This window comes from Poecilia formosa, unplaced genomic scaffold (assembly GCF_000485575.1).
Source record: "Poecilia formosa unplaced genomic scaffold, Poecilia_formosa-5.1.2 Scaffold348, whole genome shotgun sequence".
Taxonomy (NCBI): domain Eukaryota; kingdom Metazoa; phylum Chordata; class Actinopteri; order Cyprinodontiformes; family Poeciliidae; genus Poecilia; species Poecilia formosa.
In genome coordinates this window covers 122,618-139,653 of record NW_006800287.1, presented here as the reverse complement: position 1 = coordinate 139,653, position 17,036 = coordinate 122,618, and the positions used below count along the sequence as shown (strand labels likewise).

Here is a 17,036-nt window from a genome sequence, read left to right as displayed (position 1 = left end):
TGAATCAGCTTTTAGTTCTATTTTAAAACAAAAGAATAAAAAAACTCTGAAAAGTAATGACTGAAGGGGTTCGGATTGTAACGCCTGAAGCTGTAATGGGTGAGTCTTTCCACCAGATGGCGCCGTTCCACATCACTCAGGAACACAAGGCGACCATTTCCACCTCAGTACCGCCTCTAAATCTTGATGTCGTTGTTGGACCTTACCTATGGTGTAAGCCTTTGGCCGTGCTGGTTGTGGGCTGTGAGGGAACCCAGCTGGACTCTTTTGTGCTCCAGGCAAACTGAAGGCTTGTGGGACGCCCAGGCTGCTCCTCTTTGACGTCTCCTGGCTTTGAGTCTTGACAGGCTGAGGTTGTGAGGGACTCCGCGATCGCTGCTGTTCTGCTTTGCTGGGGGAAGACGCTGAATTTGGCCCATTTAACACAGGGCTGGACTCTGGCTCGGTGCGGTTCGTTGAAGTGACCTGGAGATTAAAGGCATGGATTGATTTAATCTAAGTGTACAGAAAGAAGCTCATAAAAAAGCTGAAGCATGGGATAAATCTCCATTGATTTTCCGATAAAACTTATCCAGGTATTTATACTACAATCCCACCTTAAGGCCTGAAAGTCTTCATTTCTTTGCTTTGCATCTTTTTTACTTTCACAATAAAAAAATAAAAATCTTCAACATATAAAGCTCTGAATGCCGTGTTAAAGATTTAATTTATTTAACATTTTTCCTCAATGGTAGACTTTGTACTGGTTATTTCTAGAAACTAGCTCTAGCTAGCTCCCTGCACAATCATTTTTACTCCTTTCTACTTTAAACTTTCCAAACTGGAGTATCAGTATGCCAGGATAAAGATTTTCTTTTCTTCTTCTCACCTGAAAAGCTTTCAGACCTTGTTTTTGTGGATTTTATGTGTACTCCCAATTCACATCTATTGTTTGGGATGTTTAGACTTTCGGCGGATGAGGGCTGGGACAAATCTTAGATTATCTACCTCTTTAACTTGGCAAGAGGAATCCTTCTGGCCCTCTCCAGGGATTGGACAAACTCTAGGAGGTTCCTTGAGAGGCGGAGAAGCTTTGGCTCCGCAGGCCGTGTGGAGGAAGGAGCGCATCGGGACCAGGTCCAGGTAAATTCTGTTGTTGCTGTCTTGCTCTGTGGCATTGTCTGGCTGTGTTGCATTGTGATCCTGGGGATTGTTTTTTTCCTCACAGCTCGGCTGGGTATCCTCCTCAGCATCCTGCGCGATATGGGAGTAGGATGTTAGTGATGGAAAGCAGCCGGATGATTGTTGTCAAAGTGAAACCGAAAATAACGCAACCCATCGGAGATTATTCGAGCCTACCTCGGGATCAGCTATTGATGCCACGTCATCGTAAATCTCATCCGAGTTTTGAGGAATAGAAGGGAGGGCGTCTATGTACGTATTTGACTCTGAATATCTCCTTTGCATCAAGCTGGAGAGAAACACAGGCAAACAAAAGTCTCAGCCAGATGTTCCATGGCAGTGGAGAGCTGCGACTCCTCGGGTGAATAACTTACTGGAAGGAAGTCTTTGCGGCGGTGACGATGGTGCAGACCCTTTCGGAGTCAACGTAGTCGTACGTCAGGTCCTCCGGGTCCGTTTTGGTTCCCGTCTGTGACAGTAGGAGGCCCAACCAGTGACCCATATCTGCTGAAGTTTTCGCCTGGGAGAAGAACGGGAGGAGGGAAGAAGGTATGTGCGCTCAATGCAAAACAAGCACTTGCAACATCCTGGGTCTAAAGCCACATGGTTACATGCCATCCATCGCTTTGGATTAATCAAACGATTGCTACAACAGTATTTAAGATGTGAACAGTTTGCTACTCACAACATGTTGCAATACTATTCACACCCCTCGAGTTTTTCAAGTTTTGTAACATTACAGCTTCAAACTTCAATGTAGCTTGTCGAATTTTATTATGTGGCAAACCAACACAAAGTTGAGCACAAATAAAAATGCAAAAAATTTGCATCTGCTTTCATTCGTGCCCCTACAATGTGATAACACTAAATAAAATTAAGAAATTCTTGAATAAATCCAGTTAATCTGCATGTTTTTCAATGAACATCGGTGAACAAAAAGGACTGTGGCAACGATGTGGAGAAATCTAAAGCAGGGTTTTGTCCTCAGCAATATTTCAACATTGATGTGGCGTCTCTGAAGGAGATGCAGACATCCACAGCTCACGTGGCAGAATCGATCAAGAAGACGTCTACAGGTTGTGCACTCCACCGAACTGGACTCAATTGGCAAGAAGAAAGCCATTTTTGAAAGAAAACTGTATGATTTATCATTTAAAGTTTGCCCCACGCCAATGCAGAGGACTCGGCGCTCTGTCAGAATATAGCAAAACTGAACATTTTTTTCTTTGAGCAAGGAAATGTGCAGCAGAAAACCAACACTGCACATCATCCTGAACACACTATAACCACGATGAAATGTGGAGGTGGCAGCATTGTGGTTTCTTCAGCAAGTTTTAAATGAATTAAACTAAATACATGGAAATCTAGGATAAAAACTTGTTAAAAAAAAGACTTAAAATTAAGGCAGAGGTTCAACTTCCAACAGGATGACCCTAAACATACAGATTCAGACAGAGCAACATGAGGACAATCTACATCAAAGCACAAACCTATTTGAAAATCACTGAGGTTCAGCCATTTTACCAAGAAGAATAGGTAAATGTAGCCTCTACTCGCAGTGAACGGTGGCTCTCAGATTTATAGTAGGCTGAACTGAACTGCATGTCATACTTTTAAAAGCTTCCTTACAGTTTGGTAGACATCATAAAATCTCCCCAAATAGGTTGAAGTTTTCATGCTTTAATAATGCTGTAGCAGATTTCGACCAGACACATATAAACAACCGTTTAACCTTTAGTGATCCTTGTGCATGAACTATATGAGACCATAAGTATAAAACCCCTCTGAGTCTCTACATACAGTTTCTCTGAACCAATGATTAGTTTGGAAAAATAAAAAAGGAGGAGGCCTCAGGACTAAATAATAAATTCCTAAGCCTATGACAAAATACACACTGCAGCTGGGTGGTACTGAAGGACTAATGAAAGAGGGTGTAGCTTTAGTCTCCGAAATCCCAGCACAACCACACCCTTCACATCCATCCATCCATACACACACACACACACACATACACCCGCACACACACACACGGGACCACCCTTGTGTGAATGCATATCTCATATACCCCAAGTCAGATGCAGGCAGAATGTGTATTTTTAAAATAAGTCGGTGTTAGGGATTGTTTTAGACTTTGCTTGTTTGTCAGATCAGCATTAAATCAGCCAGCTCTTATGAGAAAATGAGCCATGGACAGGAAACGTACCACATCCGATCAGGTGTCAGGATCTATTTACAATAACGTTTGCTAAATCAGCATATGCAGCGAAATACCGCTGTGCTGTGGTCAGGTTAAAAGTAACAGAAAGTGTGCAAAGTCTTAAGCGTTTATTTAATCTCCTGTTTGAGAGAAATGCAGCGTTTATCTACCTCTAATGTCGCAATCTGTGTGCCGTCCAAGTCGATTCTGAAAGAGTAGAGGTGCTCGGGGATGGGGTCGGGCAAAACGCTGCAGCCCTCCAGGGTCACCGCTGGCTGGCTCACTTTGTTCTTCCCCTTGTCTTGGTAAAACCACAGCTGTCCGTTTTTTATGAGACACCAGCAGGTCCGCCACTGGCTGTTCACCAGAACGTTCAGGTAACCTTTAAAAAAAGAAACGAAACCTTCATCAGGAGGCATCTGTTTAGAGCTGAAAATATTAAAAGCTCAGGAAATGACTGTCACTGTGGAGGAAAGCAGCTGAAACATTGTCCATTTACATTTTATGACGTTCAAGCAAACCACTAAATTCGTGAAACAGGTACACAATTTCTTATGTTTTGCATTTAACCAGAATCACAGTTTATGATGTTACAAGTAGAATAATCAAGGAGTCATATCAAAACTTGTTAGCATTAGCCTAGCATTGTGGCCCCGAACATCTTGCCCCTGCTGCCGACCTTTTCATGAAGACTGTGGATGATTTATTTTTAGAAGAAAAAATGTTAAAACAATGTTGCTTTTATGTTACATGAGAACTGAGAACAATATTCAATAGTGATTAACAAACATGCCGCTTGCAGGTAGCCAAAATCCACAAATATTTGAGACTTCCTCTAAAAACACTTCTAATTGCATATTCTAATAGTTGAAACTCTAAATATACCTCAATATGCTTAAATTCAAATGCCTTATTAGCAAAGAACATCCCTAAGATACATTTTCTTCACTGTCTTGGTTTATATAAGCAGCAGTTTTGTCAATGGCTACGTTTACGCCGCTGGCTGAAGTGACGCAATTCCAATTTCTCTTCCCGTAATGCGACAGTCTGAACAACTCAGGTCGGATATTTTTCGAATATCCACTTGGATATTCGATACGTATCTGATATTTTCAAATGTGACCCAAGTCCGAACGGCCAGGTCGCATTCATCCAACGTAACGTCATTGATACTCGACAAACGTCACCATTCTGCGTCCTGAAACGCGGCAAGCGGGAAGAAAAACAACAATCATGGCGGACTATAATGAGGATTAAGTTGTTAATATGCTGGATCCGGTCAGACAACAACTTTAAAATCATAAAATATGCTCCACTGTTGGCATCCATGTTTACTTCCGCAAACACTGAGCACGCTCTCTACGTGACGTTAGTGCGCCCTCTACTGCGCATGCGGGACACTTTCAGGTCCTTTGCAGTTCACACTGGAGATCACATACAAGTCTTATATTTGGAAGTATGAACAATCACGCCAAAAAATAAAAATAAAAAATACGATTTGACAAAAAAATTGGAATTGGCTCATTTCAGGGTGTAGTGTGAAAGCAGCCTATTTGTAATTTTGCAAAAAAAAGTACTGCTTATAAAAAACATCAGTTGAGCATAAAGCAGAATACTTTTGTCAGTAAAACACCAATGCAGTCATCAAATTGGAATGACTTTAGGAGGCATGAATGGAACAGAGTGAAGTAGATCTGTGGTTACCTGAGGTGTCGACGCTTTTCTCGGGGCTCTCCAGCGAAGATGGTTTTTTCTTCCCAATGTTCATCAGATTGCTGAACATTAAACCTGGGCCATATTTTTTCTTCACTATAGCGACAAAGAGGGGGAAAAAAAGGTATTTTTTTTATGTGAAAATACAAGAAATGGCTTCCTGAACCAATGTTGGATGTGTTTGACTACCAAAATAAAATCCACTCACCATCTTTGTTTTCTGTGGTGTCTGTGTGGCTGTCTGTGCTGCTGCCACTCTCTGAAGCCAGCGAGTGTCTCTCATTCAGATCTCCCTGTGTGTTTGTATGAACAATTTATTAATTTCAAAAGCGAATTTTTCAAAAAATAAATGATTTTTGATCCCACTGGTTTATCTAGAACTCCAGAGGTCTAGTACATATAAAGAAAATATTAGAACAAGCATACCTTAGTGCAAATAAGCCGTGGGGAGTCTGATGCAGAATGTTGAGGATCACAGTTTTCAGCTGGCTTGGGACTTATCTCCTGAATAACCTAACATGGAAAACACATCCATGTGTTTTTTCCCACACTTTAACCTTAAAATAATTGAAATTATTGCAGAGAAACACAGAAAATTGATCACCTTAAGCCACTGCTCAGTTTGTTCTTTGCTCTGCAGGCCTAACACAATGGCCTCGCCTCCTACTGGGATGATCTTCAGCTTGTGCTCTTTTTTCTTTGGCTGTTTTTCTTTGTATATCACACTGCAGCCCAACAGGCTAACGTCCAGCAGTGGTGTCTGGTCCTTGGAGCTTTTGTAGCACTAAGAAAAATAAAGAAACCAGGGTGACTTCATCTCTACGGTGCGTGCTGACAGCATGTTCTCCAGTTTTACAGCGTAGCAGTAATTTATTGAGGTTTGTGGGCATTTGTCTGCACTCAACTTTCTCAAGGATCTTTCATTACGTTTCAGTCACGTTGTGGGTTTGGACTTTGAGAAAAACACTGCAGCACACGGTACAACTGTCAGTTATTGATATCCAAATCGTTTGTCAGCTGGGCTGACATTTGGTTAAAACACCTGGAGTTCACAGTAAACACCAACAGGAAATCTGTCAAGGTTTGTAGCTGCAAAAAAAAAATCCTCATCCATTCACCGTTGTGCTTTACAATTAGCATGTGGTCTTTGATGCCGCATGCAGCTTGGTTTTCACCAAACATGATGTGCACTGTGGTCAAGCAGCCCTGCTTTGGTCTCGTCTGTCCTGAAGGTGTTATCCAAAAGGTCCTGTGGTTTTTATTTTGTTGAGAAAACTTTGGTGAACCTAAGCCCTCAAATTTGTTCTTTTTAAAAAGAAAATACTTTCTCTTTTCAAGAACTCGACAAAGGGCTGTAACGATTCCTCGAATGATTCGAGGAAACGAATCGAAGCTTTGTTAAATTACGTTTTATTATTTAGCGCACCGTGTTGCGGCCGGGTCATTATTTGCGTTGCGCAGCGCTCTCACTTCCGCATACGAATTGTTGACAAAAGCTAAGCGTTAGCAGCATAAAGTAACATTTTAAAGTTTGGTCTGGGAGAATTTTATTGATTTATAATAATGTCTGGTTTTTTAAAATTGTTTTTGGGGGACCAATAAGCATCCTTAAAAAGACTGGCGTGCTGCCTGGAGTACGGCAACCTGGTGGTCGGTTCAGAATGGCACACCGGAAAAATAAATTTACCACCATCCCGGTTGCAACAAATGGGTGGTGAAGCGTATCGTGGCGGTACGTAGCTGGTGAAGGTGAGAGTTCATTTATTAAACTGACTGAAAAGGAATACATAAACTAAAAGCTGGAGTATAGACATTTTTTCTAAGCATATTTGTGATTTGTGAGCACAAATCACAAATATGTGATTTCTTTTTCTGAATTCTTTTTCCATTCAGAAAAAGAAGCTCTGAATGGAAAACTAAAACTTTTAAAATGATATTCGCAGATTCTTGCGGCTGCTGACCTGCTTGCCTCTAAGAATAAATAGACATTTAGATTATTTCTAACACATTCATGTCCCTCAAACTCTTTTTTTGTTAAATTGAATATAATTTAATATTTTTGTATAACTTTTCTTCAGGTTCACTTAGAAAGTGAGCTATTATTGCAACAGGTTAATTTTCTAAACTACACAAAAGTTATTGTTAGGGATGGTCAAATATGAAACATTGGACTGATGTTGATATCAGATAGTAACACTGCTGCTGTGTTAGATTTACCAATATTTTATTTTATCAAAATCTTTTTATCCGATTACTCGATTAATCGTAAGAATAATCGATAGATTACTCGATTACTAAAATATTCGTTTACAACAGCCCTAATTGCTAAAGCATTTCTGCCAAATGAGGACAAACAAATTTAAAATGTGGCTTTTTTGGGTCACTTATTTAGGCATTGATGTGTGACTTAAATATAAACTCAATGGGATGTTATTAGTTGACAGAGTAGCGGGTGTCTTGACTAATTTTCTGCTGTCAGATGGTCACACACCTCTCTGAAACATTTGGGTAAAAAGTTTAGTCCATCGCCAACCCTGACTGGATGGAATAAAAATCTGACAGCAGCAAAAAAAGCCCAGATCAACACACTTCCTCTACCACATTACAGTGGTTTGTGCTCTTTGGCCTGATATGCAGTTTGGTTCACTGTGAGTAACGGTCAAACTTTTCTAATTTAGTTTTGTCTGTCTTAAGGTGACTGTTCAAAAGGTCTTTACTTCAGGAGCACATATCCAAACCTAAGCTGTGCCAACAAGTTATTTTTAAAGAGAAGAAACATTCATCTTGCAACCATTTTAAATATGTTTAATCTGATAAACAGATATAGTCAAAGACTGACCTAAAAGTTTAATAATCTACTATTTAATGAACATTTTAATAAACAGGAATCTCTTGAAAATTGTGGTCATTTCTTCTCTGAAAGATGGTTATGAGAACCGAAGTAAAGTTAATAGAACTTGTCTATGTTTTCCACTTTAAATAATTAAAGTACACCTTAAAACTATTCAGAAATTAATTGGGCATGCTTTCGTTAACTGTTTTCTATGCATAATAGCAAACTTACCTTAGTTTACACATTGCATACCAAGATAATAAGTCATTACAAAGGTTAAATAGTGAGAATACCTTGTCAGAAAGAAATGCACACTGACCAGCAATAACAGAAGGATACAGAGAAATCTCTTGAAGTCAATGACAAACCTCTGCCCAAAATAATGACTGTTTACAGAAATCATCTCGATATTTCAATACAAGCAGAAAAATAAATTACATTTTGTAATTTAGGTTTTCAGGCTGAACTTACACATTAGTTTGATCTAAAATTCCTCTAATTACAGAGGGGAAACACACTACAGCTGATGTTCTACACAGAACATCTGCTGGTCTTTAACTGAGCGTGCAACCCACCAGAAGACGATGGTCTTTGATGACACAGAGCTGCTTGGCCCACTGGCCAAGCCACTTCTTCCTCCACAGGAAGGCGCAGATTCGAGCATCCTTCATCAGCTCTATAGACGCCTCGGCTGACGGCCACTGGTGCTGAGCTGACGGTGACTTCTCTCTGGTCACCTCCTCTTCGTCGTACGACTCGTACGAGCTGCTGACGGCGTCTCCGTCGTCTAAGAGGAAAAAAAACCCGCAGAGGCAACAGTTAAAACTTTGGAAGGAGCGTCGCTTAAAGGATTGTTTAAAGCAAGCTGAAAGGGGTGGATGGTTTTGGAGGAGTTAATGAGCTTAATGTCCGATCTCCTGATCCTCTTGAGTGAAGCATTTCCTCACAAAACTTAAGCAGACGGATGAATTTTAAACAACAGATGGATGATTGGCAGGAAAATGAGGACAAGTGAAAAGGACACATTCAGGAAACTGATAAGTCTGATTAATGGCGGCAGCTCCCTAACATGCCACGCTCCGACCATGCTGGTTTCCCCATGCGTGTTTTGGTAGAGGCAAAATAAAAACAAGTACAGACATGCCACAGAGACACAGGAGTCTCATCTACCCCCGGTGATAACGGCATAAACCACACAGTCTGAGCTGAGCACTCTCGTCCAGGGCTCAGAGAGGAGGCCAGACCGCGCCAGATCTGCACAGTATCAAAAAAACCCATAAGAAGACAGGAAATATGGGATGTTTTCTTTAATAAAAAGATAAAATAAAATTAAATACATTTATAAAAAAATACTGATCTAACAACAATGAAGTAGATTTAATAAACCTACCCCATTATTATCGTAGGTTTAATTTTTTTGGTCTAGTTTCTAGTGCAAATGTCTAACTGCACTTAAAATAAGACAAAACTAACTTACAAGCAACTTTTCAGCAAGATGTAAGAGCTTGTTTTAAGTTAGTAATACCCTAGTATTGCAGATTATTTCACTTATGTGAAAAATAATCTGCCAAATAATCTGGAACAAGTACTTTTTCTGCAATTTTAAGGGATTATTAACTTACAAAAAGCTCATATTTTTTTGCTGAAAAGTTATTTGTAAGTTAGTTTTATCTAATTTCAAGTGTACTAAGATATTAGACCCAAATTGCTTGGTAAGATTTTCTGTTTTTACAGTGTTCACAGAAAAGGCAACATCCTCCCATTGATTGGTACCCCTAACAAATCCTCTAAAAGAAATATCCTTGAAAAAAAGTTGAACAGTAATTTAGGAAAATTTAAAAACAAGTAAAATGTTGGAAAATATGCACAGAGACCAGGATGGTAAGAGAGGTAAAAATCTCCAGTGTTAGAGGACTGCAACCAAGAATGGCAGCTCAAGGTCGTCAACTCTGCCGACCAAACCAAAAGATGCTATGTGCAAACCAGTTGTTTGTGGGAATGCCAGGAAAAAGCCTTTTCTACCCCACCATAACAAATCCAAACCAGTGGAGTTTCTTTCCTCTTCCTGGGATTTTAATTGGGACTTCGGTCAGACGTGGCTAAAATTGAGTTTTTATAGCGTAACCACTGGAGGTGGTTCTGGTGCAAAACAAAAGAAACACCAGGAGATTTTAGGTAAATAACTGATGGTGTGTACAAGAAAACCAACAATAGGGTTATCTTTGGGTATTTCAGCTGGAACATTAGTCAAATTAACACAGAAATTGTTGCAATGACAGAAAAGCAATTTTTTTTCATGACTGTCTCAAACTCCAGAACCAAACACTGTAGAAAATGATGAGCTGAAAAGGAGAACAAGACTCCTTTGGTGGTCAAAGATCCCAATGTTACAGAAAACCAAGTGCTGCCCTTTTGGCTAAAGGAATTGTAAAGTATTATCGCCCGGGGTGTCAACAATCAGTGATTTATTTAAAAGCAATTACTTCCTCACTAAACCAGAGCTGAAAATCCCAAGATGGCAGCTGAGTCTATAAAACAAAGTGATAGCTGTATTAATGAACAGTTTATCTGCATTCATGAATAATTAACTCAGCTCCAACCTCTGCTGGTACACGTGTAACTAGAGTGTTTGAAAGCATAATTTGTTAAGGACACCAGTGTAGCAACAATTAATAAACTCAAGTTTTTCCAAAATGCAGCTTGGATTAGTTTGGATTTAGGGTTGAATAGAACAAGAAGTTTCTAATATTTAAGACGTTTATTTCAGCTCATTTCTGTTGTTACATCAAACCAAACTTCCTCACAAGTTTTACATAACATGTAGCTCAACTATATTTGAGTTGTTGGTGTTTTTCTGCATTATTTGCTTTATCTATTTGTTTTGTTTTCGTACAAACACAATAAATATGATGTTCAGCTCGGTAAAGAAGTAGATGTGTGTACTATTAGGTAGAAATCTATTGCCAACATAAATATACAGTTTTTACAAATGCATTATTTGCACATACGGTAACCGGTAACATTTTTATGAGTATAGAGTCTTCCACGTATAAAACAATTTTATTGTTATTTTCTGAAATATTATGCGATAATTGCTTACATAAGATAAATCTTTAATAAAAAGACTCTTCTTTGAAGTAGAATCAAATGCAGCTTCACATAACATTTAAAATGATCCAATTGTCGTTTTTTATTTGGTTGCATTATACTAATTTGCCACTAGATGTCACTAAATGCTAAAAAGTGCAACTCTTGGTGGTTTTGCGGAAAGTGTAAAGAAATCTTGAAATATTTTGCAAAGGACCTTACCGTTGGTCGTTTCCTCATAGGGTTGCGCCTCCTCATAGTAACTCTCTGAAGGATCTATACAGGCTGGGGCTGGAATTGGAGGCAAGGGGAACGGTTCCCGACCCACTACGCCCTGACAAACAAGAGAAATCTGTTGAAAAATTCAGTTAGTTGAAATAGTTTGTAAAAGTTTATCCATTTAATCTGTCATCAGTACATCTGAACTATGTGTGGATGGTGAATACATGTAAAAAAACAAAAACAAAACAAAAAATCGCACACATTCACGCATTTATTATTAGTCATGTTTTATTCCTGCAGCCTGAACGTATCGCTAATCCAGCTAGGAGTAAGTAGGGAATTCCTCGTGTAACCAATCCTTGTCTGACCCAGTGCACTAGAGAGCAAAACTCTGCCTTCAGGGGAGAGTGTGTGAGAGCATAGACATAGGAGAAGGAAGTGTGACGTGTGTGTGTGGGCGTGCGCGTGTGTGTGCACCCAGCGGGTTTTCCTGAAATCAATCAGCAGTCTGGCTTCACTTCTGTCTCTCTTGTCAACTCCTGTGTGGCAGACCGTCTGTCTGCCCCATGCCAAGCACTCAACCAAAGACAGTAAATTAGCTACATGGTCCAAAACACATTTCACAGACATCTGTTATCACAAGAATCTATCTTATTCTGCCTTTCCAAGGAATAATGGCTTGGAAAATCCTGAAGAATTCATCCTAATGGACGAATCTGAACAAGCTGTGATTTTTAGACTATACAACGGCTTACAAAAGCACTCACACCACAAATATTTTTATATTTTGACCAATAGAAACAAGCACATAATTGTGAAGTGCAAGATAAATTATACTTGTCTGCCAAGTTTCTCACAAATAAAAATCTGAAAAGTGTGTTCAGCCAGTCTGAGTCGATGCTCCGTAGGATTAGCAAGTCTTTCTAGGTGAGATCTTTACCAGCTGTGTACATCTAGAAAAAGACATTTTTATCCATTTGTCAGTCATATTGGACAGAAATGAAGAGTACCTGTTGGCATCAATTCAAAAGTATAGTCAGAATTTCAGATTTTCTTTGTTTTTTTAACTGTTTCAGGGTAATTTTGATGTGCTGAATCCAAAAATCACACTGGTTTTATTCAATCAGGTCAACTTTCTGACCTGCAACACGAGCATCAAAATGCATGACTTGTTCTCACATCTGGATCGGTTTCCTGAGGATCTGGGATCAATGAGTGACGAGCAGGAGAGACGATGACGTAATGTTTAATTTACATGTACTTAACCTTAAAAGTGTTTATTATTCAATTCACATAAATCCAAGTTTGTGACATTCAGTTAATACATTCTGTTAGGAAACACTATTTTCTCCTACAACCTTCTTTGGATGAGAAATTTTAATGGAAATGAACTGATAATGTCGTCAATTTAGTCATCAGATTGAGATTCTCTAAATCAAATTAGTATTTGCATTAAATACGGACACTTTTAATGCAAAGTTGCTTTACAAGTTGCACTAAAAGTCTATTAAAAGTGCAAACGTTGCATAATTGGGTAAATATTGGCACCTTCATGTAAAGATGGCTCTTTTAATGCAACTTTGCATCAGAAGCGTCATTATTCACCGAATGACAGCTCATGACAACAGTGATAAACATTACTAAAGACTCCTTCATGTTCATAACAGGTGTTATGTCATATTTATGACAGCGTCATGTCAGTCTTATGCAGATCCCTTCACATGAAGTGTTGCTGAATAAAAACCTTACCTGATTAAGAAAAAATTATGTCATTTTTGGATTCAGCGGTGCAAAATAGTCCTAATTCAGTTGAAAAAACAGACAATTTCCAAAAAACTTTTTTTTGTAACCCAGTGTTATCTATTGGGACTAAGTTGAGACTTTGACTAGGTCATTTTAATCCATGTATGCGTTTTAATCTGCACCATTCGATTGTTGCTGTGGCTGAATGTTCTGCATAATCAAATGTTGATCTTCAGCCTCAGGCTCAACTCTTTTGCACCCTTTAACAAGTTTTCCCACCAGGATTGCCATGCACTTAGCTCCATCCATCTTCCCACCAGCTACCCTGCTGAAGAAAATCATTCCCACACCACATTCTCCCACATGTTTGCTATTCCCCCTATACGGATTGTAGCAACCTGGAATCATGACTTCTTTTGTCTTTCTCTTAAAGGTTTTCTTCTCACAACCTTTCTGTAAAGGCCAGATTTATGGAGTGAACGACACTCTGGGAACACTGTGGGATTCCCCTAGTGGAGCTGGCTCAAGAGAGGGAAGTCTGGGCCTTTCTACTGCTGCCCCTGTGACCCAACACCAGATTAAGCAGAAGACAAAAGATGGATGGATGAAAAAGTTGTTCTGTCAACACCTGTGCGTTGCTATGAGCTGCTAACTGGTGTGTTCCTTGGTCTTAATAATGCTCAGTCACACTTTACTACTTTACTTGTTTAAGGCAGCAAATTCTGACATAACTAGTGATTCAAGAGCATTTAAATGTTGCTGCAGTGTTGAATTCCTTGCAAAGATACAATCAGAGAAAGATACACAAAAGGCATGAAAAATACTTCCTTGAATTTCTGCACAGTGCTTATTGTGTTGCGACATTGCACACAGATGTTTGTATGCATCAACCTATCTTTGCGCAACAATCTCTCCGTTCAAAACATGATTAGTCATTTCTTCAAAGATCACTTTCTCACTCCCACTCTGTGCTGGAATAACTCCTACATCTCTCCGCAGGAAAACAAGGTCTATCCCATCGACTTGTGTCCACAGGCTTTCATGGGATGAGGTAACCGAAGTGGCAAGAAGATCCGAGATACACAAGTTTAGTCTGGCAGATGTGAAAACAAGGATGGTGGAAACCTTCGAGTAAAAGTGGAATCTATTCTTTCCTTTATGATGATGTGATATGATCAAAAATTAAGGTATTTTCCAGATAGAAATCAAATACACAGACGTCTACAGGGATGATTTGAGGTTAAAAGCATTTCAGATAATCTGTTTGTGCGGAATAAAGCCAGCATTGATGCAGGCAGCTTGTATTTTCATAGAGATTTACGGTGAACTCTCAGCGACCCTAAATGACATTTCTAAACTATTTTCCTCCCACCACTAATGTCTGGACACACTTCCTGCATTCTTTTACTTTCGCTTGAGTTCCTGTAAAACTTACAAATTATTGTAAAACTCACAGAGAAGTTTTGATGAACAAACAGATTTGAACAAACTGGAAATATTTGGTTCAGATCAGAAACGCTGGTGGTTGAAATAGATTCTCCTCAGGATGGTTATTCTGAACATTTTAGAATAATCCAATTTTTAATTTGGGAAAACATTAAATACTAAGAACAATCCCAATTTAACAGAAAAATAAAGCTTTTGCCACACTCCCCACTGTCACATTTATTAGCACCCTTGTTGGCGACACTTTAAACTAATTGAAAAACACTTCCACATGTGGAATTTGGCCACGTGGTTTTGATCAGTACTCTACCGAAAACCCGAGTTTATATTTCAAATGTCCAGGTGTTTCAAAAAAAAATTACTTTGGAAAAGACTTAACGGTGAACACAAGGTTCATTTCTGCATATGCATCTTGCGTTTCATGACCAACTCACCTGGTTTTTGTTGAATGAAACGTTCAGTTTGTCTCATATGACCAGAGACCAAGGCTCTAGTTAAAATCTCCAGGAGAGTTCAGCAAACTCCACATGTTTATACGCTACGACAGAGACGGCTGTTTCGTCCAGATGCCTCCCAAACAACAAGCTTGTTTGGAGTAATGAAGTCGGATTGTTGTTATGGAGACTTCACCCTGAGGTTTGGAGATTTTTTTCCTTCCCTGCCCTATCATCCTGCTCATGGGTTGTGGTGGAGAGATCAACTTAACTTGTGGCTAAGAGAAGTGGGCCTCTTTATCACATTATCTTCATACTGTAGGAAAATAAAAGTTGCTGATTTCTAATTTAAAATGCCTGGACACTCTGATTACTTTCATGTAGTAAGAATTGTTGAAGGCTTTAATAAATGTGACACTGGTGATTTTGTTTTGTTTTATGCATTTTTACACATATTTAACAGGGATGCAAAAAGTGTTGAGGTTGCTGCATAACCAATCTGTAAAAAGTTTATTTTTTATTTTTTAAATTGAGCCACATACTTAAAACAAACCATATTTGTCTCTATGAATAAAAATCATAAAAATCATTATTTCTAATGTGGGCTGTCAGAGACCCTTCCTGTCACTCCCTTTAATCAGAGAGGTCCCTGTTTGTGAGCTGTTCCCACAATATCAGGTCAACCATCTCACACATTTCCAGTAATGCACAGCAGATGCAGCAAGCTGTCATAATACGTGGCGTCATGTCACGGTCTGCACGCAGTCACAGTGACGACGACTCGGCTTAATAGCCCGCATGCCAGAACGCGCAGGAAAGGATCCACCAAAGGCGGGCGTGGGACGAAAAGTGTTTTCATCGCAGCAAAAAGAGGAGAACAGCAGTTTTATGTTAGAGGGTCCTTTAATGGTTCAGAATGCAAACATCAGCAAATGTAGCCGTCGCCATCAATGCTGCTCTGGTTTTCTGTTAGCTTTAGGTCACATCTATTGTTTGAGACAGAATGAAATCCTGAGTTAAGATCAATTTTGGTTATTCATCAGTTTTAAAGGTGGAGCCTGAAACTTTTTCAAATACAACCGATTTGGTGTGGCAGCTGATTCGCTTTAAGGGTCAGATAACATTGATATTGAGATACAAACAAAACCTAAAATAATTAACATTATTACCTAAATTAAAACAGATTAAAAAAAATAAATCAAGACTTAATTTAATAAAGTAAATATAATTATTCACATTCAGTTTAATAAAACTCCTGGTGTAATTGTCATGAAGCTAAATTTAGGAATAATGTTAATTACTAAAAGTCACCTGAAAGCCGAATCATAAAAATTTTTTCTGGGTTTGCTTTCAAAGCGCCATGCTGAAGGTTTTGTATTTATGTCATTTGTTTCCCTGTACTCTGTGTACATCAAAAAATCTTATGCAAAATCTTCCATATGAAATGATAGGAACTTATATTATGCAAACAACTAACAAACTGGAAGATGACGACATAAACAGGCATTTTCTGAGGCAGTCCTGATGTTGCAACATACATTATGTTTGCACCAGTCAGTTGATTAAAAGACGGTTGAGGAACTTTAAAGGAGCAACTAAAGTTATCTGAATGTTTAAGGCTTTTATTGTACCAAACACCCAGAAGTTGAATTTAATCAGGTGTGGATGTTGCACTTGAGCCAAATACAATCAAAAGAGAAAAAGAAAAACTGCAAAATGTTTTCATTTGATATATTTTGCCCTTCTTATATTACACATTGTGTTCAATAATATCTAAAGATTGCATTTATTTTCTCCTTCAATAACATGTTTTCAATTTTAATAAAGTATTTACACATTTACCCATTATTCGCCCGCGAACAGCTGAAATCCACAAACACCTGAGGCGCCCTCTAAATGCTTACAAGTGCTTATTCTAATAATTCAAATACCAAACATGCTTTAATAGGCAGAGTGAAAACTGTCTTAGTACTACAGCAGAAACGGAAATCCTCCGTCTTTTGATAAAATACATAAATAGACAAATTTCCCACATTAATTTGAATTATGTTCCACAGAAAAGCAATAGGCGGTGGTCCCCTGTCATCATCCAGTGATGTAAATGGTGCAAACCTTGGACTCAATAAGAAATAAGTTTTATTAGTTTTATTGGGATTTTTTTTTCCTAATAAAATTATTACTATGACTTAGCTACCTCATG

At 38.8% G+C, this 17,036-nt stretch overlaps 1 protein-coding gene and 1 long non-coding RNA gene across 6 annotated transcripts in view; one reads left to right on the top strand and one right to left on the bottom strand.

Moving 5' to 3' along the window:
• Positions 1 to 17,036, bottom strand: part of afap1l2 (actin filament associated protein 1-like 2) — a 55,064-nt gene that overhangs the window by 2,804 nt on the left and 35,224 nt on the right. For 2 of the 5 annotated variants that reach the window (XM_016661893.1, XM_016661894.1), the window contains exons 5-16: positions 11,214 to 11,343; positions 9,075 to 9,158; positions 8,480 to 8,691; positions 5,676 to 5,855; positions 5,498 to 5,584; positions 5,280 to 5,364; positions 5,063 to 5,167; positions 3,529 to 3,740; positions 1,536 to 1,681; positions 1,339 to 1,450; positions 988 to 1,233; positions 207 to 465 (exon numbers count right to left, since the gene is read on the bottom strand). In XM_016661893.1, coding sequence (XP_016517379.1) covers positions 207 to 465; positions 988 to 1,233; positions 1,339 to 1,450; positions 1,536 to 1,681; positions 3,529 to 3,740; positions 5,063 to 5,167; positions 5,280 to 5,364; positions 5,498 to 5,584; positions 5,676 to 5,855; positions 8,480 to 8,691; positions 9,075 to 9,158; positions 11,214 to 11,343 — 1,858 coding nt within the window. The remainder of the gene's footprint in view (positions 1 to 206; positions 466 to 987; positions 1,234 to 1,338; positions 1,451 to 1,535; positions 1,682 to 3,528; positions 3,741 to 5,062; positions 5,168 to 5,279; positions 5,365 to 5,497; positions 5,585 to 5,675; positions 5,856 to 8,479; positions 8,692 to 9,074; positions 9,159 to 11,213; positions 11,344 to 17,036) is intronic. The other 3 variants (XM_016661895.1, XM_007574267.2, XM_007574270.2) reach the window with 3 other exon arrangements.
• On the top strand, positions 1,627 to 15,190 carry LOC107833232 (uncharacterized). Its single transcript, XR_001658951.1, has 2 exons — positions 1,627 to 1,710; positions 13,390 to 15,190. It is a non-coding gene; the product is annotated as an uncharacterized LOC107833232 (long non-coding RNA).